Source organism: Patella vulgata, chromosome 7, assembly GCF_932274485.2.
Source record: "Patella vulgata chromosome 7, xgPatVulg1.2, whole genome shotgun sequence".
Lineage (NCBI taxonomy): Eukaryota > Metazoa > Mollusca > Gastropoda > Patellidae > Patella > Patella vulgata.
The window spans coordinates 27,218,382-27,242,595 of NC_065885.2; the positions used below are offsets into that span (position 1 = coordinate 27,218,382).

Genomic DNA, 24,214 nt, shown 5'->3' on the forward strand with positions numbered 1-24,214 from the left:
TAGGAGTCTGGATAATCGATCTTTTTGCAAGTGCCCGTTTTCTCGCTTGTCCAGAAACAATACGACACGCTTGGGTGGGGATCGGTTGTTGTGCAGTGTTGCATCTATTCTAGTTGTTGCATTGCGCTTGAAATCAAATAGCATAATTCATACGAATTTTATCTTCCGTAAACCTTATACAAGCCCCATTAGTTTATATGTAAATCCATCTAAATTAAACATGACAAGAAAGGTCCATAAATAACACCATTGCCAAAAATAGAAACAGTATTGCAATTTCATGGCGTCACATCCGTTTTGAAATCGAGTGGATATCCGCCTTACTTCGTAAGAACACGGTGAACGAATTGGTGAGATAGAAAACGATAAATAGTATATTCTAATCGTTTCACAGGCTATGGTAGTTGTTAAGTAGAAACAAATACAATGAGTGATAATGTTGGGAGAGCTTTTCAGCCGAAAAAGACACCGATTACCAATGAATATCGACTGACTGGCACTGTGTTAGGACTTGGAATAAATGGTCGAGTTGTTGAATGTTTTCATAGACCTTCAGGGGAAAAATATGCCCTAAAGGTTAGTGAATTTTCCTGGCACATTGTAATTTCCTCAAACAGAAATAGAACTAAAGCAGAATGTATTATTTTTTTTTCAAACGATAAAATATATTTGTCTTTGAAACATGAGGAAATGAAATACCGTACTGAAGAAATGTGGGTGTTGATTTTATGATTCTGCCTGTCACTGTGTCAATCACGGTTTGGTTTGTATTAGCAACTCTTCATATCGACAACAATCTAGTCTTTATGAATTAATATTAGCAGTCCACGGAATTAAACCTATATTTTTTGTCCTCCACTTTTAAGAATTGGGACATTTTAGAGTTAATTAAACCTCTTTGATAAATAGGTCAAAGCATAAATGTTATGTTGAATGGATATTATTATAATATGTTCCTTGATGATGTAACAGGTTGCCAAAGTTTTGTCAGTTTTGACTAAATTATGCCTGTTTTAATTAAAGTAAATTTTTGTTGTTTTGGTTTACATGTATGTCCATTGTGAATGTGACAATACCCCCTCCCACAGTCTGGGTAGTTCCATTCCACTTTTAATCCACATTGTTTTGACACATTAAAGCAGCTAAATCGCTAATATTTGAGACCTAGAAATTGACACAAATTAGCAAAGCAATGCATATAATAATGTAATATGAATGTATATAAACTGATTTATATTACATGGTTTCTGTTTTTACTCTAATTTCAAATCACTTATGTTTGGTCGAAAAACAGCAGAAATCTCAATCAAATGGCAATCTTTAGCATCTGGTTATTCCAGTCTACACCGATAGTATTTATTGCGCATGCTCTCCAGAAAAGAATATGTCACCGTTTGACATGACTTGTGGAATATATCTAGCCTTGTTCTTCGAGTCCCTTGTTACAAATGGCACTGAAACGCATTATGGTACATGAATCGAGTACCAATTAATTATAATATGTTTATGTTATCTTAGATATTGGATATCAGAAGCACGTCTTATCCATGTAAGATCGCAACATCTATTTTGATTTAAATTGACAAATTGCCAAAGACTTAGGATGATATAGAGTTAGAGACTTCGCTACTTTAAATTATTGTTGTTTTATTGTTATTTACTGGTACATATAATTAACAATTAAAATACCTTGGCATCTCATCAGAAGGACTTTCAAGATACAGAATATTTACTACTATTTTATGCAGTTGTTATTTGGAGGGATTTAAACTATTTAAAGTGCAATAAACTAAACACAGACAGGGCTGCCGACAACCAGCATCGCTGCGCAATTTGCGATACATATTTTTTCCGTTGCTAATCAAAAATTAAAATCTAACGTTTTTGATTCGCAGTAACTGCGAATCAATAATATGCCTGTCATTTTGGATATTGACATTTCAATGCATATATCAAATAAATTTTATAAACAAAACGGAATTCTCCGTGTGACATTTTCTTCTCGAACTACCCAGACTCAATTCATGATACTATATAATACAGGGACATAACTCTATGAATCGGGACTATTAAACCGGAAATAGGGAATCAAGTAGTACCACTCACGTTGCGAGACATGTCAATTTCGAGTAATTATATCAGTATTCAATTTGAAAAAAAATAAATTCAGTGTATCCCCCATGTATTGTAAATAAAATATAAAAAATAAATACGTGTAAACGTATTGTAAAGTGAGAAATCAAAGTAAGAATTCCCGTAAACTATTATTGTTTATATCGCGTGCGTCTAGTTAATCGAGATTATTCGTAAAATACCGCGTGCTTCCAATTGAACAAAAATAATAACACACGATAAAAAGCAGACGAAATTGTTTTCTAACGAAGAAATAAGAAGCCACTGCCAAGAATTGGCTTCAGACATAAGGCCTAACAAAAGTCTACATTCATTCAGAAATGTTCACAGCTAGCTGTAGAAGTGCTAACATTCTAAAAAAATCTTAAGAATGAAATCTAATCATTTGCTATCAATTAAAATTAAAATAATCTTGTTATTTAGGTGTTTTATGTTGATTTGAAACTGAAAAACTGCTAATCAATTTTTAAATTTGCTAATCAAATTTGGCAAAATTGGACTTTTTGATTAGCAGTGCTGCTAATCATCTGTGAAAAATTACCGACAGCCCTGAACACAGATAATGACAAATTATACAATTCCAGGAGACCGTGTGATGACTTATTCAGATCCCATAATTACGCAAAAATGTATTGAATAGCCTTAAACAGTTTAAGAAAAATAATATACATGTACCATTTAGTGGCATCATTTACACCTGACAACCTTACTTAGCTAATAAACATACTGGCTTTTAGTTTGACTTTGGGGTCATTCTGTGTCAACTGGACCAGTGCTTGTAAAGTGACCCACTGAAAACATTATGAAAAAAATATGTTATAGTACATACAGTCACTAACAGTCTTATGTAAAACTGCATTAATATTGACTGAGATATGACCATTTGACCATTTGAATCGGGGAGAGGGGGGGGTGCCCTTTTGCAAGTTTTGAAACCACTGCTATATGACTCGATTTTTGTGATCTGATTTTATTCCTTCTTGTTAGTTTATATTTTTAGAAATTATGGGGTTTATAAGGGAATGTTATATATATTAAGAATTTACCATCACTTTTACGAAAAAGTACCATCAACTCTCAACTGTGTATGAAGTGACTTAACTGCCAAAAAGTGATACCTGTGCAAAAATCAATCAGTATTTCAATACAGTGTCCCAAGCTGCATTATACAGTGTCTGGATAAAACCAGATTTTTATTTTATAGAAATAATGTGTAGGTGAAATTTACCTTTCATTATCATGTACAGCACATGGGCCATGCACTGTATAGGTCTCTAAAGGAACGGCAATAGATTATCAGGTCACCCAACGAAAAAATTGACCCAAAATCTTAAAAGGGTTACGTGTTTGATTTTGACGTTCACGTCCAAACAGGTCAATATTTTGAGCTGAAATTTTGAGACAAGATAAATACGCCATTCCTCTATATTTTGAAATTTCATACGTACACAGACTTTTATTTCTGAGACTCTTTTAAAATCGGGATTTCCCCTTTAAAATAAAGCCTTGCAATGCATGTGCCTGGCATCTATACACAGTCCTACTGTGTTAAGATTCACTAGTGTCAGTTGAGAAATTGACAACATTATCATTTTCTTTTTGAAAGTAAAACATTAGATTTCAATTTCCAGGTAATGTGAGTGAGTAGAAAATATTTAAAAATTTTATATGAATGTGTTTTAAGGGCAAGAATGATTCCTATGATTGTATAATAGTGAATTGACAACTTATAAAGCAACAGCTGTAGAAATGATTATGTTTTAACTTTCTTAGAAAATTGAAATTATCACTTGAAATCATTTAGAATTAGATTTCAATTTGACTACAGTTATTTATTGATATTAAAATATGTAGATGGTGTTTTTTTGTAACATGTTGATCAGAATATAATCAGTAATTCATCAACTTTATTATATAAGTTTAGATGAAGCCTTATGTCATACCTTTGGAATTTAGTGGATTGAATGTTATATATGTTAATTGATAAAGTTTGATATGTAGGCCTAATGCATTAGAAGTAAGATTTTTTTGTTTTAAAAGTCTGAACTAGAATATAAACATGCTTCAAATGGGGCAATTCCTCTTGTGTTTTTGATCTCTTTTGGGAAATAATTATTTTTTGATCGATCAAAACACACAACCTTTTGTGAATAAAAATACGATGATTTCTATCAAATATCAACATGCTTTAAGTGGGAAAATCCCTCTTGTGTGTTTAATCTCATGTATGAGATCAGATGAGATAATCCTTCTTTTTAAGCCAATGAAAACATACAACCTTTTGTTACCATACAAGTACATTGCATTTTAAGAAATAGGATCGGTCAGGATGTGTTGTAACAAATATACACAGAAAATAATATAAACATAAGCAACCCTATAACAAGAGTTCATTTAAGATTAAAATTAGAAAGGTTTGGCATGTTAATGAGGGTCATTTCTTTATATTACTGGGAAGTTTAGATTAAAACCAATGGTTTTTCCTTTACTTGTCGAAATTGATAGGTCAGGTTTGATAATATAGGTTGACCGTAAATGGTTAATTAATATAAAATGAGTTACAGAACCATGTCATAAACTGGGTTTTCATAATGACATACACTTCACCGAACTTGATGACCAAATGCTATAGGCATGGTAATATATGGTCTGCTTGTTGACTGATAAACTTAATACATAATTATATCATTTATCTTACAGCAGTCTGATATATGTATCTTCTTATAATATCCTTATACTGATATATCCAGCTTGTAGACCTATACATGTGTTATATGTTAATACACTCTGGCATCTGGAATCTGTTGAAGATAGATTAATGAATAACAGTATTATTGAAATAGAGTTTTATTAAATTAACATGTTAGGATACAAAGATGAAATAAAGATGTAATTAGTTGTTCCAGGCAAAATCAAATATAGGTACATGTATTGTCTAGTCATATAACTCGTAACCTATTTTGTCCAATGAATAATGTGTTGAAATCTTTAGACAGTTCACTGAAATATTATATTTTTAGCTAAAGAATTATATTGCAATACACAGAATTATAACTCACTGTTTGGTTTTTATTTTGCCTCGGAGAGAGGGGGAAATGGGGTTTAACGTCCACTCGACACAAACTAGGTCATTTTGGGACTAACATGGTTCTGTTTTATTTCAATAATTTGCTTGGGTGTAGGGATTTTTATCAGTGGGATTACACTGGAGGACCGGAGAAACCCATATAGGTTGACTGGCGATCCTACTTCTTGTCACATACAAGCAGGGAATAGAAACCAAGTCACTTGACTCAATTTGTGTTCAGTTATTTTGCCCCGAAGTATACTGTCATTTATTTTGGATTTGATCCTCGGCTTATGATATGTAGAATATTGTTGTACTATATGTATTTGAGGAAGATTAAACTGTCTGCCATTTTGTAAAAATATGTTAATGTTATACATGTGTCATATCCTGGGAATATGAAGTGATATACATGTATGTCACTAATCTCCTTTAAAGTGCACATAAGATGGACAAAAAATCTTTTTAATGTGTGTAGCATTCCATTTTTATGGCAAGTTCACGCGGATCTGGTTGAAATTAATTCAGCTACATGTATCTTCACTCAAAGTCGTAAAAATAGACCTCCCGTAAAAACGACTTTGCCAATTATCAAAAACACTCTTAATCCCAGCAGACGCCAGTGACGTCACAGTGACCGAATGCATATTCGGAATGTTTATTCCTTAATTACCTATATACAGCCGGCGTGTGTATTCTTTAACACCTGAAGGATTCCTTAATCCCCCTAATTAAATAAAACAATTGACTACGGAATAATTTGTTTTGTAATTGTCCCCTGCCTTTCGAAGAAAGCAGGGGACTATTAAAATGGGTCTGTCTGTCTGTCTGTATGTCTGTCCGTCCGTCCGTCCGTCCGTCCGTCCGCCCGTCACACTTTTTGGGACACAATAACTCTCCTTCTGATTGACCTAGAATGTTCAAACTTGGTGTAGGTGTTTATTAGGTCAATGCCTTGATGGAGTTCGAAGATGAGCATTTTCTGCTTAGGGTAAGCAGAGATAAGCAATTTGATTGGTTGATGCTTTGGGACACGATAACTTTAGTTCTAATTAAGTGAGAGTGATGAAACTTGGAGTATAGTTTCATTACATCAATACCTTGACTAAGCAGAGCAATAAGCAATTTGATTGGCTGAGACTTTGGAACACAATAACTCTCCTTCTAATTGAGCTAAAATGTTCAAACTTGGTGTAGGTGTTTATTAGGTCAATGCCTTGATGGAATGTGAAGATGGGCATTTTCTGCTTAGGGTAAGCAGAGATAAGCAATTTGATTGGTTGATGCTTTGGGACACGATAACTTTAGTTCCATTTAAGTGAGAGTGATGAAACTTGGTGTATAGTTTGATTACATCAATACCTTAACTAAGTCCGATATTGAGCGTTTTCTGCTAAGGGTAAGCAAAGCGATAAGCAATTTGATTGGCCGAGACTTTGGAACACAATAACTCTCCTTCTAATTGAGCTAGAATGTTTAAACTTGGTGTAGGTGTTTATGAGGTCAATGCCTCTATAGAGTGCGAAGATGAGCATTTTTTGCTTATGTTAAGGAGAGATAAGCAATTTGATTGGTTGATGCTTTGGGACACGATAACTTTAGTTCTAATTAAGTGAGAGTGATGAAACTTGGTGTATAGTTTCATTACATCAATACCTTGACTAAGTTCGATGATGAGAATTGTCTGCTTAGGCTAAGGAGCAATAAGCATTTTGATTGGTCAAGACCTTGGAACATAATAACTCTGCTTCTAATTGAGGTAGACTGTTTAAACTTGATGTAGATGTTCGTCTTGACTTGAGTTCAATGATTAACATATCGAGCTAAAGCTAAGCAGAGATAAGTAATTTCTTTGGTCGATGCTTTGGGACAAGATAACTTTGATTCTATCTGATAGAGAGTGATGAAACTTAGTGTACAGCTGATAATCAGTTTGATCGCTCGATACTTTTGAAAAGAATAGATGTGCGATTAATTAATATGTGTCATCTATTTATTTGGGGATTACGGCGGGGGACATCAGCCTCACTGTTGGCTTGTTTATTTTAATTTAAGACCCAACTTAGATTGCCTACAACTTTTAAACTTTGAAGTCTTGAACTCTTAATTAATTTTTTACATGGAACTTATTGGACGAACACTTTTAATATGTAAATAATATACGGGTCCAGCGATGTGGTTTTTAATGCGAGCACTTCGCTTTTCCACATAAAGTGTAGTGTCGTTAATATCTGTCATTAATTAATAAATCCGACTATAAAAGTTATACAGGCATGGGTCATAAATTAATTTACATGTCGGTGTTAGCAGTGAGTGTTAATGGGATTAAGAATGTTGATTAGGTAATTATCTTTTTTTACGCCGGCCAGATCAAAGACATCACTCTAGGTGGAACGTGTGCATAATACCTCACAAACGAACTAATGGTAGAATCGTACCCCCACACATTAATTGTATAAAATAATTAAGTTTTACTCATCAGTTGTTTATAATTACTATTTACCAAATAATTATTACTCACCGGTGTTTTTGTAATCAAGAAGCCTCGTATTATTTATTGATTGGTGGTTAAACAACATTTAATTGATGGATGGATAAACGTTTTTGGTACGATAAGGTTATAATGTCTAACATCGTTTATCTTCTTTATAATAAAAGTATTTCACAATTGCATTGACAGTTTAATCACTCACCAGGAACTCCACGTATGATCCCGTGCAATTTTCGCGCCGAAGTTTAAACTCATTTACTACACCCGTAGTACATGTAACCGTACATGGTAATAAGATTCCCAGCGTTGATTGGCAGAGAAATGAGGTTGATCTATTGTACATGTTATGCATAGTCATCGGAAAATTCCATATTCACTGTAAATTTCAAATGGAGTTTGATAAAAGTTGTTCTTTTTGTATAGAAATGGTTATTATTATTATATATAGCTAATAATGAATATATCGACAAATGACTTGCACCATTTGTATTTCTGTACTTAAGTTTAGGATATCAAGTATTACGGGGTTAGCCAAATTACCGGTAAATGCGCTAATTTCTTGAGTCGCCTTCATTTGACACGTGGCCTATTTAAACAAAGGCAGCTTAAATGGATCTACGGCATTATACAATATTTGAAATTCACTCTAAAATATTCCAATCACAAATGTTTAGGCTATACCAATGAAATACGATAATTCGGTGATTATGATTAGGCCAGTCACATGGTAATTGGACCGTCAACAGACGCTTGTCAACTTGCTGTGTGTATTGATAGTGCTATATTGTACAGACAGTGGATATTGTATAGATAATGTATATCCTATGTGTAGTGCCTGTGACGTCACCAGCCAATCAACCGGATTAAGGTCGTAATTGAAAAATTGAAAAGTGTTTTGGTGTGTCGGACACTTAAACGTTAACAGCCGACTTAATTTTAATCAGATTGGTGTGAACTTGCCGTAAAGTTGATATAGTAACCATGAGCTATACGTACATGAAATTTAGATTTTTGATCTTACGTGGTCTTTAATATTTTATTCAAAGGAATTTTCTTGTACTGGAAATGGATTTATTTCCATGTACCCGTAGATGGGGTTTAATGTCCTATTTTTTGCAGCGACTTGGCTAATGAAGACAGGCATGCATTATTCAGTGTGCTGTGAGAAAAATTTTGCCCGGACAGCGATGCTACAGCCTACACTTACATAAAATTTTCAACTGTTAAGGAATTTTTCTTACGTGCATTCAGTATTTAATGTGTACAAAGACCCAGTTTTTTGTCCTATCCGAATGACTAGACAGTCATCCTTCTCAGGTCCTCCTTGTCAGGTCCTCCGTCCTGTACCACTGCCAAGAGGAAACCACACCGGAAAATCCAGAGGAACTGTCTCTGCCACCATTGGGAGAGAACCCAAGACCTCCAGGCTAGCGAGCAAGCATTTTACTGAATAAACCATTGCGGCTCCCAACCAGAAAATATAGCGTCATCATTAAAATTATGATTCAGCTTCCACACCATACATTATTGATAGAATAATAAATAACATTTCATGTTGTATTTTATAGGTTTTAAAAGATGTACCAAAAGCCAGACGAGAAGTCGACTTACACTGGAGAGCTGGTCTAGGAAGCAAACATATTGTTAAAATTATTGATGTTTTTGAAAATAATTATTCTGGTCAAAGATGTTTGCTAGTTATAATGGAATGGTATGTGTGAAATTGTTTATAAATACATGTAAATAGTTGAAAGTGATGAAATGATATTAAGATAGACAAGATAGTGAAAATATTTATATTATCACTCAACAACGGGTCCAAGTTGAAGGCATAAACATCAGTTTTACCGGTATTACCATCATTTATGGCTAATGAAACAAGTAGTAAAGTTTAGGACATAGCTCACATGTTAAATAATCCAATTTTTATACGCCCATATTTTCTTGTGGACGTATATTGTTGTTGCCCCTGTTAGTGGACACTCTACTGGTCACAATTTTTATTCGATTTTGACGGAACTTGAAATATAGGTCTGTCTCTCAAAGATCTTGGTATCTTCCGATATTTGCATGTAGTTTGAGGACACTCTAGAGGTCACAATTTTCATCTGATTTTGATGAAACTTGTAATGCATGTTTATAACCCAAAGATCTTGGTTGCTTTCGATATTTGCACATATCTGACCTTAACTTCCTGAATTATGGCCCCTGATTGTATGAAAAATTAAGTTTTTTGCCTGTGGTTCCTTTAGAAGTCACAGTTATTATCTGATTTAAAAAAAAACGTTCAAATATATCACTGTTAAACTGTAATGTTGGTTGAGTTTGAATTTCATGAAAATTGGACCAAAACTGCCGGACAAAATGAATGCCCCTCATACGCAAGTAGTGTAAACATATGGTATATCAATGTTGTGGACCCTCTAGAGGTCACAATTTTGATTCGATTTTGATGAAACTTGAAATACATGTTTATAACCCAAAGATCCTGGTTCCTGTCGATATTCGCGCATATCGGTTCATAACTTCTTGAATTATGGCTCTTGATTGTACGAAAAATCACATTTTTAGTTTGTGGTGCCTCTATACTAGAGGTTACAATTATTATCTGATTTAAAAAAAGGTTTGAATATATCACCGTTACACCGTAATGTTGGTTGAGTTCAAATGTCGTGAAAATCTGACCAAAACTGCCGGACAAAGTGGCCTCCCCTTGTATGCAAATAGTGTAAAAATATGGTTTATCAAGGTTGTGGACCCTCTAGAGGCCACATTTTCTCTCCGATTTTGATGAAACTTTAAATTTATGTATTCGATTTAAAAAAACGTTTAAATATATCACCGTTGCACATCAATGAAGGTCAAGTTAAAACTTCGTTAAAAACTGCCGGACAAAATGGCTGGTCCTTGTACACAAATAGTGTAAAAGTATGTAATACCAAGACCCTCTAGAAGTCACAATGTTTATTCGATTTTGATGAAACTTGAAATGTATGATTATGATCTAAAGATCATGGTTCCTGTCAATATTTGCGCATATCGGACCGTAACTTCCTGGAATATTGCCCCTGATTGTAGACTCACTAGAAGTCACTATTTTTATCAGGTTTTGATGAAACTTTAAATATATCTTTATGTCCCAAATATCTCAGTCCATTTCGATGTTTGCGCATTTCAGATCATAACTACCTGGATTATGGCCCCTGATTGTAAGAAAAATCGCATTTTTTTTTAGCTTGTTTTCTATCTATCTCTTGCGAAATGTGGGCGTATCCTGCTTGACAGCCGCTGGTTTTATGAATTTAAAAGTTCTTTCAAATATTTATGTAATAATTAATCTTATACGTAGGCAATAGGCAAAATTCATTAAAAATCGATTAGATTGGAAGGGTACATGACCAATCAAAAGACGTTAAGATGAAGAAATGAAAAGCCTGAGATTGAATGAATGGACGCTCATGTGCACGGTTTTAGAATTGATAAAACTAATAATTTAGACCTCTATCATAAAGCTTTCCTATCTGTGGGACTGCAGATATTAATATATATGTCTTGATTAAATGTGAATGAATTGGATTACTGGTCTTAGTTTTTTTTTTTTTGGGGGGGGGGGGTTTAGGGACCAAGTGAATGATTAAAAAAATTTAAAATCATAGCATCCTTAGAACTTTTGATTTTCATCTGTTGTTGTATTTTACATGAATCAAGAAAAATTTGTTTGTGGTCTAAGGGTAGATAATATAACTTTAAGGACTTTCAATCTCAGTTACCTCCCTTTATATACCCTTGAATCATCTTATTAGGATTTGTTTATCATGCATTAAGAGTATGCATATGCAATATAGTTAAAACATAAATTTGATTGTGAACATTTATTTATGTTAAAATGAGAAAAATAAGAAGAAAAGAATACAGCTCTTTAAATATACGAGATTGTACACATAGGTTTAAAATTATGTTATTTTAATTAGTGATTAGGCAAACTGTATAATTACTGGAAGTTAATTTGTTTACTAATTTTAGTTATAGTTATGTTATAAGCTGTCAACAGTGGAACACCAAATCGGCTTCTATCATCACTGACTCTTATCTGTCGACCTATAAATTTTAAATGTAGAAATATAACCACTTCACAAAGCATACTTAAACATCAACATTATATGATTTTGGAATAAATGTAGCCGACTCACCAGTTAATTTTATTGTGAAGTGAAGTGGTAATGGCATTAATTATTGTTGTACAATCAGCTGTTAATTTGATTCTATTTAATTCTTTTATGATCATAATTCTTATTTTTTTTAAATAACAGTATGGAAGGTGGCGAATTATTCACAAGAATACAAGAGAGAGCAGATTCAGCATTTACAGAAAGAGGTAGGTTTCGTTTTTATTTATTCATAATTTGTTGAATTATTTCCACAATAAATTACTTAATTTAACCCCATATAACAAATGTATTTTTGTATTTTTAGAGGCAGCTGGAATAATCAAAGATATAGCAAAAGCAATAGCTCATCTACATAACATGGATATAGCACATCGTGATTTAAAAGTATGTATTGATTCGGCCACAGATTTTAAAACCCAAAACATGCAAAAAGTAGCACTTTCTGGTACACGACTAGATGTGAGATTTAGACTTTGATTCTTGCGTTGGTTGCAAAAGTTAATCAGGATTTTGCGGCGTGGTTCCCCTTTATCAATGGTGTAGGACGGAGGGTTTGGCAAAGGACAAAATATAGTTGTTTGGATGGGATGGAAGAATGAAGTCCCATTTAAATATAGACGTGCACCTAAAAGAACACTTGACAGTTTGAATTCTAGATAAGTAGCGCCGCTCTCAGGGCAAAATTTCCCTCATAGCACACTGCATGTGTATGGCCGTCTCATTAGCCCAGTCGGAGTAGGACATTAAACTCCATTTCATTTCATTTCATTTCTTAAAGAGTTATTGATAAGATCATTTTATTATACGCCCACATAGAAATGTGTTCGTATATTGCCATCACCCCAGTCCGTCTGTCATCCACAATTTCTTGTGAACTCTCTACAGACAACATTTATCATTGATTGTTTTGAAATTGATATATGTTGTTTACATTAGTGAGATGAAGAAGCCTGTATAATTTCAATAATTTTCGTTAATGTGTTCTGGAGTTATGGCCCTTGTTTCACTTTGTTGTACCTTGTGAAAGCTCTAACCACAAAAGTTTTCATCTGATCTGTATGAAATTTATATGCATCATTCAGATTGGTGAACAAAGACACGGATTGAATTTCAGCAATTTCTGTTAATAACATCTAGAGTTTTGGCCCTTGTTTCACTTTGTTGAACCGTGTGAAAGTTTTAGCGACAAAAGTTATAATCCAATCTGTATGAAATTTATATGCATCATTTAAATTAGTGAAACGAAGAACCCTATTGAATTTCAACAATTTCTGTTAAATATTTCCAGAGTTAAAGCCCTTGTTTCATTTTGTAGAACCTTGTTAAACCCTCAAGCGATGAAAATTATAATCTGATCTGTATGAAATTGTCTTGTAAAAGCCCCAATTACCTACAAAAGAATAGATATGCACAACACTTGTCGACCGGACGATTTAGCTGCAGTGGGCGTATGTTTTGTTGCCTGGCAACCTATCTTATTAAACATACATTATGCAAGAGCAAAATCTGATTATTGCAAGTCTTAATTTAGGCATCAGATGTTATAGAAATTATAAATTAGATCTTTATTTAAACAACAAGCCCAAAATCAACTCTGTAGACCCACGGATGGCTTGGCTACAGCTCGGATTTAAATAGGATTTCACTCATTGATAAATTGAAATATGGCGCACCCTGATGAGAATACGTCAGTTAGATCGAGGCTAAATGATAGAGTGTACTTAGCGAGGCCGCTGTAGAGCGTTTCCGCATGCCATTGAAAACTTTACTTGATAATCGAGAGATGTAGGTGGAGTTAACGCCTGTCAATCTAACGATGATAACTATGTTCAGAATAAAGTAATTTGACTGAAATTTTCAATATATTCTTCTTTCATCATCTACTTTTGAACTGTTATAGCAAGAATGGCCAACTCTCTATAAAAATCTCCCATAATGTATCTTTAATTGTTAAAATATAGTTTAAAGTGAGTATGCTACAGTATACCTCATGTTTTGTTAAAAATTTACTGGTTTTCTGCAGATTACTGCTAATACCTCACCAGAGAACAATGATCATAAATATGAGAATTACATAACTATAAATAGAAACTTGTCTGTATGTGAAAGCTATCAGAACTGGTTACAATGTGTGGTGATCTATTTACATAGAAAGACTGTTTTAGATTGAGTTTAGTGTTGATGGGCAGATAATTTGGCAACAACCCATTAGCCATATTAACTGGGGCCCGTAGAATAAGAACTTACTCTATATACCTAATCAGTTATTTAGAAAATATTTACTAATTAGTGATATTGATGTCTGTGAAAAATTGTGAAGTGCTTTTTGAAAAGAAAAACTAATTATTCTCTATGTATACTAAATAATTTTTTTTTTTTACAGCCTGAGAATCTTTTATATAGTTCAAAGAAAGAAGAAGCAGCTGTTTTAAAATTAACCGATTTTGGTTTCGCAAAAGAAATTGCTGTTCAAAAATCATTACAGACACCTTGTTATACCCCATATTATGTTGGTACGTATTTTGAATACTCAGCTCAGTTCTATTAACAAGAAAAATTGTATTTTATATATTTCAATTTATTTGGACAAACGTTAAACTCCATTTCATTTCATTTCATTTATTTGGACAAAATCATTTGTAATGAAACAAAAAGAATGTGTTTTATTTCAAAATATTGTTTGATAATAAAATAAGAAAGTCAACAAAATACTAAATTTACTAGCATTATTTCTTATACATGTAGTTCCGTTTGATGTGCTTACAGTGGTTACAGATACCTTTACTTGTATCTAAAAGACTTGTGCAAGAATTTTATTTTTTTTTAGCTTTGATTATATTGTCCAAACAGGCAAGTATGATTTATGCTAATCGTTACATTTACAGTTATTTGATTAGTATTTTTAACGTTTTGATTTATTTTTCTTTCATATTTGTCTTTTTTAGCACCAGAAGTTTTAGGACCAGAAAAATATGACAAATCATGTGATATGTGGTCTTTAGGAGTTATTATGTATATTTTGTAAGTAATAATATGTCACCTCTATAGATACCAGCCAGCCATTCTTATGGTTTTAAACCAATGTTAGGCAAACATTTTGTTACCACCATCAATTTTATTAGTTTTATGCATGTATAACCAGAGCAAATTATAAAAACCTTTGCGTAGTCCCACTTGTTGTAAGCAACCACAACCTCCTCTAGCAATGTTGCTAATTGTTCTATCACTAAGCTTTAGTTGATTAGAATATTGAAACATAACATACCAGAAACAGTATATTAATGATTATTTGACTACGGCCAGTCTACAAAGGCATCTGTGTAATATAATTCAATCAGCAGATTTACTTTTCCTTTAACAGATTATGTGGATATCCACCATTTTACAGTAATCATGGAGCCCCTATATCTCCTGGAATGAAGAAACGAATCCGTAATGGCCAATATGAGTTTCCTAATCCAGAATGGAACAGAGTCTCACAAGATGGTAAAAATTAACAATATTTGTGTTAATTTAATCTGAAATAAGTAGAAATGCTCAAGTCCACTTATAAAAAGATCCATTGTAAAGTGTAAATAGAAAACAAAATTGCTAATAGATAATGCAGCAAAACTGCTTAACAAAACACCCCAAAAAACTGTATATAGGGCTGACCTTAAAAATATCTTTGTTTCACCAAACCCGACCCACAATCGAGGAGAAGGGTCGGTAGGTCGTTTTTTTTTTTCAGATTTTTTTTTAAAGTCAGAGAAATCAATACAGAAAACTTATTAGCTGTATACTACAGATTCATTAATTTTGTTTAATGAATTTGGGGTCTGACGTAAAAAGTAACGAACTGAAAGTTTTTATTAAACTTAAGAGCTAATTTGACAGCTTAATAATTTTCCGGGTGGAAACATTCGTCTTCTTTATTGGCAAACAAATCAATGACATCGGGATTTTTCGTGATGCCCGACTCGCACACGATTTGCCACGAACTTGAAGTGTGGAACTCCTTCAACACGTTTTTAACGATAGTGCGGGTTGTGCCTTCATTTTTCTCGAAAACGGATATTGAAAATATCGTCGTCATGTTTAAAACTACGCACCACAGACATAGAGGCAGAATCATTTCGTGGGAATGGACGTGTATTCGTCTGCAACCATTTTGTTGAGAAGCGACACCTATGACGCTTTCGTCTTGATCAACCAGTTTCAATAATGAATCAAACTATAGCGATAGTAAAGGGAAATAACTCTCATGATATATTTCAGGTTGACACACAAAATAAAATAAAAAGATCGTGGAAAAGTGCAATAAAATAATTTAAGTCGGGGGTGGTTTTAGTTAGTCGGTCGCGTTAGGCGAAACAAAGATATTTTTAAGGTCAGCCTGGCCAATAGAAAAAATTGAAATGTTAAAATTAAATTGTATGGCTGAAGTATAAAATAAATGTAAGTGCTAAAAATCAAGATTGTCTTTGAGTCATTGAAATAGTTTTGTGCATTAAATTGGTCTTGGAGAAGATATTCGTTTCTTGACCTATGACAAGATAAATCTGCACAACTCATTATATATTATGCAAAGTATTTTAGTGTATAACAGATTTCTTGTAATTATGTCACTGCAGAATAATTTCATGTTTTGTATCAATTTTGGGCCTGACAAGGACAGCTGTCTAGTCGTTCGGATGGATTGGAAAACCAAGGTCCCATGTACACATGAAAGATCCCTTGGCGGTTGGAATTTGATGTAAGAGTAGGCCTTAGCTCCGCCGACTGTGCAAAATTTCCCTGGTAGCACACTGCATGGCATATGCCCGTCTTCATTACCTCAGTCGGAACAGAACAGTAGGACGTTAAACCCCATTTCATTTCTGTAACAGTTTAAGTCATTTCTTTATCTTTGTTATAGCTAAAGATTTAATTCGTGGTTTATTGAAAACAGATCCCGATGAGAGAATGGATATAGATGCCGTTATTAAAACTAAATGGATATCTGTAAGTTATTCAAAGTATATTTTATTCATTTGTTCATTTCTGGCAGGCACAAAACAGACAAATAAATGAATTGTATTAAATGGTAGCTATAATCAATTTATGTGTTGTAGAATTTGTTAAATGTGAGAAATGGCGTATAGTCTTACATGTCAATATTATTTTTAAATGCCTACAATGCTGTGGGGGAGGTTTTGCCCGGCCAGCGGCACTACGGCCTACTCTTGTATCGAGTTCCAGCTGCCAAGGGATCTTTTACGTGCACGCCAATGTGTGCACGGGACCTCGGTTTTTCGTCCCATCCGAGCGACTAGACGGCTTTCCTTGTCAGCCCCTCCATCCTGCATCACTGACAAGGGAGAACCACGCCGGAAAATTTGGATGAACTTTCTCGGCCAATGCAGGGATCGAACACCCGACCTCCAGGCTAGCGAGCTAGCGTCTTACCCACTTAGCCACATGATCCCCAGGCTTTTAACTGACTCTGTATACAATCGTTAACATGTCCATAATCTTGTTGTTTATTTATGATTACATTGTCACTTTGTAAAGTGCCCCTGAACATGTTATATGAAAGGGCGGACTATAAATATGCTGTAATAATAATATTACACTCTACAGATTATTATATTTACCTTACAGTATTTTAAACATTTGTTATTTACATTAGTGAAATCACAATAGAGAATGGTTTTTTTAAGAGGCATTTAGTAACTGGGTAGAGCAATAAACTATAACACATACTTATGGAATAACAGCTGCTTATTTATTTGGGTGACATTCCGAAGAGTATTTATTTAACGTAATTGAGCTAATACAGTAAAACAGTGGTTGTTTAACGTTTTGCTTCCACTGTTTGTGAAATCGAAGACAATTCTTATTTTTTATTATCTGAACGCACACGCAGGAGTCTTTCCTGTGGCAGGAAACCAGGGTACCCGGAGTAGACCCACGAAAAACAGAAAATCTATAACAACAAATTATGAAACCATATTTGACAAGAAGAAGATCAAAGGACATGGACTCAGGGGGGTGATAAACCATTGAGAAATAGCGTAGAATAGTAACAAACTATTCTATATTGTTGATATTGTATCCATGTATTACCTTGATAACGTTGAGAGAATATTCTTTGAAACGTGGTCCAAATGAATAAGTAGCTGTTATTCAATAAGTGTGTGTTATTGTTTATTGCATTTGAGCAGCTGATCAAATTACAGCAATTTCTGATAATTTCATGGCCCTTAATCACTTTGTAGTAACAAACGTTATCATCTGATATGCTTGAAAGTTATATGCCGTGTTCAGATTAGAAACCTGTTGATTTTCAACAAATGTTTCTAATTACACGTTGATTTATTGCCCTTGAATGTGTTGTAAAATCTTATCACTATCCGACAACCTTTATGAATGGCTCCAAGCAATATGCTAATTTTAGTAAAACCCAATACATGCTGTGATGTTGTTAATAAAAAAAGGATTTGTTCTGTTTGGGTCTGAACTACGAATTATATATATATATTTTAAATGTATGTTTTATATTTGTACAGGATCTAACTTTAGTTCCACCCACTCCTTTAATGTCTGCTAGAGTATTGAGAGAAGAAGGTGATGTATGGATGGATGTACAGGTTAGTTATAATAATTATGTTTTTAGGAACAGAGTGTGGTGATTGTTCTCATTGACATTTTGAGACTAACTTGCTATAGTTTTACTTTTATACTCAAATTGGGGTGGAAAAGGAGAATGAGGTTTAATGTCTACTTGACACAGACTAGGTCATTTCAGGTGTAACCTGATTCAATTTTATTTTAATAATTCGCTGGTGCGTAGTGGTCTTTAGCAGTGGGAGGAAACCAGAGGACCTCAGAGAAAATCCACGAGATTAGACAGGCAACCCTACTGCTTGTCACGTACAAGCGGAGAATCGAAACCATGTCACTTCAGGCTTGAAAAATTCCAAATGTTCTTCATGTTTATGTCTTGATTCAGCTTAAAAGATGCGACAAAGTTATCAATTGGAAAAATTTAAACTGCAAGTAAAATAATTGTTTTATTTTTATACTCTATTAATAACGTGATTTACTATTTTTCAGGAGGAAATGACGAATGCTTTGGCTACAATGAGAGTTGATTATGATAAGTCAATAAATATCAAAAGTTTACAAGATTCTAATAATCCTATCCTAAACAAACGGCGTAAAAAAGAGACAGAAACACCAGTTTAATGGCTGCTCTTCCATTTTAAAATTTTTGTTGCCATATAGTTGTTGATTAATTGTTATTATTTTACATGATGTTGTGTTGGGCGATAAGTAGTTATAATATTTAACAACAACCATTGAATTTTCTTAAACCTCTTCAGACTAATAAAAAACCTATTGGATTTTTTGTGTATGAAGCAACAAAGCCATCACAAACTGAAAAGAAATATATCAACTTCAATCACGATATTGGAAATGAAATGAAATGGGGTTAAACGTCCTACTGTTCTGCACCAACTGGGCTAATGAAGACGTACGTAGGCTATACACTGTGCTATGACAGAAATTATGCTCGGACAGTGGCTTTACATCCTGTTAATTTCAAATTCAAAGGATCATGGGTTCTTAGTGTAGGCCAGTGTGTACACAGGACATCAGGGTTTTTTTTCTAGTTTCATTGAAATGACTAGACTTTATTCTGTAGAACAGACAAGTGAAAACCATGCCAGAAAATCCTTAGGAACTTTCTTTGCGAACACCGCGATTGAACCTGGGATTTCCTGGCTAGCAAGCCTGTGCCATTTCACTGAGTCACCGAGCCCCCCCCCCCCCTTACGACATTAAAGATATGTTTGGCATATTTGGTTACGTCAACAGAGAGGTTGAATGGGATTTTGTCGAAGTGAAAATTTCCAGATTCATGATTTACCCCTGAGGTACACATGTATACAAAGAGTCTTGTTTAATTTAGAGTCACTGTTTTTTTATATTGAGGACATCGACGTTTTGACAAAGTTCTTGCGATTTAATTAGTGAAATATTTTATATGCACTCTTTATTTGTCATGAAGTATTGCTGTTATAGCTCTTTACAAAAGACAAAATGTGACCATTTATTTGTTTTTTATCATTTCTACTTATGATATTGCCCAATGCTAACATTGTGTACCATATACAAGATTTGTTTTTTTTAACACCAACTTAGATATTAGTGATATATTTATACTGTTTTATCACTTTTAGTAGTTGAGATCAATTGATACTAAATAGTTGTTACATATTATAGAATTGATTTAATGTTAAGTTGGGAACAAAATTAATCGCTGAGTAAATGGTTATTCTAAAAGCCAGTAAATATGCCTACACGACCAACTGTGTACACTCAATGACACAGTAACAGTTTTCGATTTTTCATTCTATGCTGCTTCCATTTGAAACTGTACTATGTAGTTGCTAATTAAATTCTACTATCTATAGCATAAAAGTAAATCTAAGCTGACAAGTGTTTATAGGTGAATGAGCAGATAGGCGATGGAAAGACAATTTTTAAGTTTTCATTAAGAAGTGTTAATATTGTACTAAGGCATTAAGGTCTAAATTAAAACATTTGGCCTTTTTGTTTTGTAATTAAAGCATCATATAATTTATTCTTTCCTTCCAGTCAGTATCCAAATTAATTCCAGAAATGTTTATTTCTTAATGAGGCATTACCATCTAGGTTTTTTTTTTTGTACAAAAATGTTCGGTCATCTTCTTTTGACATTAGAGCAAGTTGCTTTTATTTTTTTTAATGAGCTATATTTTGCATTTTACAACCAATCTGCTTATGGTCCTGTGATGTACCACATTTCAGTTTCTTAAGACAGAGACTATGCTATTATGGTTATATATAGACTATATTAAAAAGGATCTGTTTAGCTAGTGCCTTTAACTATATCATATGTTAATGTAGCTGCTTTTTAATTTATATTTATTCTTTTGTTTAATTGTGTAGAAATAGAAGTCACTGACGGTTTAATTAGATAAAAGTATGTCTATTACAATCAATGTTTGTTGTTCAACACCAATTTATAGACCAAACTAGATCAAGATTGGAATAAAGTATTTATGACTGCTTGTACCAGCATTTATTGTAAAATGTATAGAATTATTAATGCATGAAGATATGCCAAAGTGGTATTAATAAGGGGTCATTAGTGTTGAATATGTGAAAAGTCTGCATTGATCTTTCAATAAGTTTTAATTTCCCTAGGTTGAAAGCAATATTTTCTAATATTTCTGGATATACTTAAACAAAAAACAAACAAAAAAACAAGCTAAAAAATGCTACTTTCTATGTTTGTCCATGAATACAAAGATGTGCTCAAAAAGGACAGATGCATAGTTTTGAATATACTAGTAATCTGTTCAACAGCATATTAAACATGTTTTTGAGATATGCAAGTAAGAATGTAAATATAAATAACATGTATATAGATATGATTTATAATGCATAATTTACTGTTAACATATAAATGATAAAAGAAATTTGATTTATTGAAGTTGAAGTTGTTTGTTTCTGGATATTTATACCTCAATGTATGAACAACATTTTGGGTGATTCAAATATTCTTAACCCTGAAGGTAATGAACATTATCAGCACTTTAACCATTGCTACATCAGACAGAAATGATGGCCAATTGATTTCATTGGTCAAGGAATTTCACTTGCCGACTAAGAAAAGTGGTAGTACGTCCAATCATTGTTATAACACACTCCTTAATATTATACATGTACCTCGTTGAACGGGCATCAAGTAAGCATTTTGGAAATGAAATCTCTAAATGACTTTGTTGAATCATCACAACATATGCAGCAGTTTCCATGCTTACCTTTAAGTTAAATTGGAATACAGACCCGGGGGAAGATAACTAAGAAACATCACTTGATCATAGTATGTGTAGCAATGGATAATGAGCTGATAATGCTCATAACCATTGCTTCAGGAATATGGTTGGTTATTGACTGCCATGGTGGATTTTTTTTATATTTTATATAGAAATTGAAATTTTATATAGAAATTGAAATTTATGTTTTATAATAAAAATTACATTATATTTGAAATGATTGTATCATGATGTATAATGAAGGTATATATACTTGGTAATGTATATCATACAAGATGAAAATAGTTGTAGTTCCTGTTATTACAACAATATTATGCCATTGTTTTTATACACCCATATTTGATGAGAAATTTTTTACATTGCCCAAAAGCCGATGTCAAACATGATAAATTCCCCTATCACAGATAGCCGGTGATTTTGTATTCCAACATCTTTTTTTACACATTTGTAAAAAATATTTTTATACACATTTAGAGATCCTAATAATTAAAAGCATCCTTCCAAAATAATTAAATATCAACAGTTTATTTGTTTATTAAATTATAAATGAGTTGTTGCAATGAAAAAAGGATGTTTTATTAAAAAATATCAAATACTATAAAATAAGAAATTAATTTCTATGTGACCATAAGTTTGTTTGATACATGTAACCCCTCTTTTTAAAATATGTGTAGAACTCCTTGTGATTAATTACAATCAAATACAATGTCATCGATATTGAAGTAATTTCAATAATATTTATGTCGCTTTTGTTTGGTCACTTTAATTTCACCCCTAGTAAAATTCTTGTTTTACATAGACTTTGATATCAAGTTATGAAAATTTTCCTGTTAAGTTTATGTCCTTTAATGATGTAATTTCAAGAAAATTCCAATATATTATCTTCTTAAATTGAGAATACAGATAGACTAATAATGTCTGTGTTATGTTATTAGAAAGATTAAAACTAATGATTTTCATCATTAATGTAATAGATGAATGAATGTTTTAAAATTCAACACTATACCAAATGTTGTACATATTTTAGCACCGTAGTTGTGTAGTTGTACACATCCTTGTATATACAATGAATAATTAAGTATAGTTTTTGTAGTTATGAACTATTGGGTAATACTAGATTGTGCTCAGACCATTATACCAATGTATAACAGTTAACTGAAAGAAAACTTTTAAAATCAGTTCTGGTAAAGTAAATTATTGTAAAACATTATCCATCGATAAATTCAATGTGAATCAGTATGGTTAATACAAAGATATCAGTAAAGCACTCCTTAATGAGAACACATTCTTGCTTTAATCATTTAATCATCACTTTACATCACATTTTATCAGAAATTATAAAAAAAGAATAGACATTGTTATTCATTGACTCAGTATTTAAACTACTGTTTTATTGGTAATGGTTTGAGCTGTAAGTACTTGTATATATTACAGAGATGCAATGAAAACTCACCACTTTTCTAAATGAATAATTGTAATTCTTCAATTAGGAATGTAACAACCATGGTTCACGATGCTAACATGTGAGAAGGATGTTTTCATGATCGAGTTATCGTAGCACAGATCATTTCTCTTAAACACAATAGGAATGTTGAAATTCACTATTTTGTGGTGCAGACATGAGGTCAGCACAACTCCACTGTTCTGTGGAAGATGCAATGTTATGCCAAGGGTGACACCAGCTATGAGAATGTGCCATTGTGTAAATTCAAGAGGGCATGAAGCAGCATTACAAGGAGAGTTGAGAAAGCTCCCACAAGCAGCCATTCAGAGGCTTATCTCCTTCATGCGGCTTTTGTGACTGCACATACATGTAGATGTTACCAACATTTGATTTTTACCCCTTGCCCCAATGTTTGATTGTAAAGTTGTTATGGCCTCCATGGGTTGTTGTGTTGGAAAATTTCCAGCCTATAATCACAATTCTACTGCATTATGTCTCGACAACACTTTTTCAGATCAGCGGTGCATTTTCATTTTGTCTATATTTAGTTGGCATTCTTCACTGTTTATTTCACTTTTAATACAATTCATATATTTCTTCTTTTACTTCAAATCCGTTTTACAAAAAAGTGTTAGTTTTTTTCCAGTTTAATGATTATTACTAATCTGGAATTAGTACTTTAATATGTTGGATCATTTTAGCTCAATAATTAACAAATGCAGTCTTATGTTAAGCATTTAGAATTTTTAGTTATTTAAAGACTCAACTGTTTCATTTTTTTACCAATTATAATATAGAAGCTCAGTATTGGATATAAATAATAATACAAAAAATATAAAATAATAACCCAATAAACAAAGTTTGTGTATATAGTTGCAATTATTTGTACCATATTTATATATCTAGTACTTATATCACTTTTTTTTGTGTATTAATGAAAAACAAATATATAGTAACATTTATATACTCCATCTTTCTTGTGTTGTTCTTACAAACATTTGGAGAACAAGAACCGGCCCCAAGTGTTCCTTATTTTGTTCTTCTTCATTGAGGGCGACG

At 32.9% G+C, this 24,214-nt stretch overlaps 1 protein-coding gene across 1 annotated transcript; it reads left to right on the plus strand.

Annotated features, from left to right (window-relative positions):
* The first annotated feature begins 83 nt into the window (after positions 1-83).
* LOC126826738 (MAP kinase-activated protein kinase 2) lies at positions 84-24,119 on the plus strand. Its single transcript, XM_050555773.2, has 10 exons — positions 84-576; positions 9,260-9,402; positions 12,002-12,066; positions 12,165-12,244; positions 14,244-14,373; positions 14,806-14,881; positions 15,222-15,346; positions 16,758-16,843; positions 18,391-18,471; positions 18,938-24,119. The coding sequence occupies exons 1-10, from the start codon at positions 427-429 to the stop codon at positions 19,067-19,069; spliced, it is 1,068 nt and encodes a 355-aa protein (XP_050411730.1). The 5' UTR covers positions 84-426; the 3' UTR covers positions 19,070-24,119.
* Positions 24,120-24,214: the final 95 nt, after the last annotated feature.

Coding starts and splice junctions, on each gene's coding strand:
- LOC126826738 (XM_050555773.2), top strand. CDS start 427: ATGAGTGATAATGTTGGGAGAGCTTTTCAGCCGAAAAAGACACCGATT. Junction 12,067..12,164: donor TTCAGCATTTACAGAAAGAG/GTAGGTTTCGTT, acceptor TTGTATTTTTAG/AGGCAGCTGGAATAATCAAA. Junction 14,882..15,221: donor GGAGTTATTATGTATATTTT/GTAAGTAATAAT, acceptor TTCCTTTAACAG/ATTATGTGGATATCCACCAT.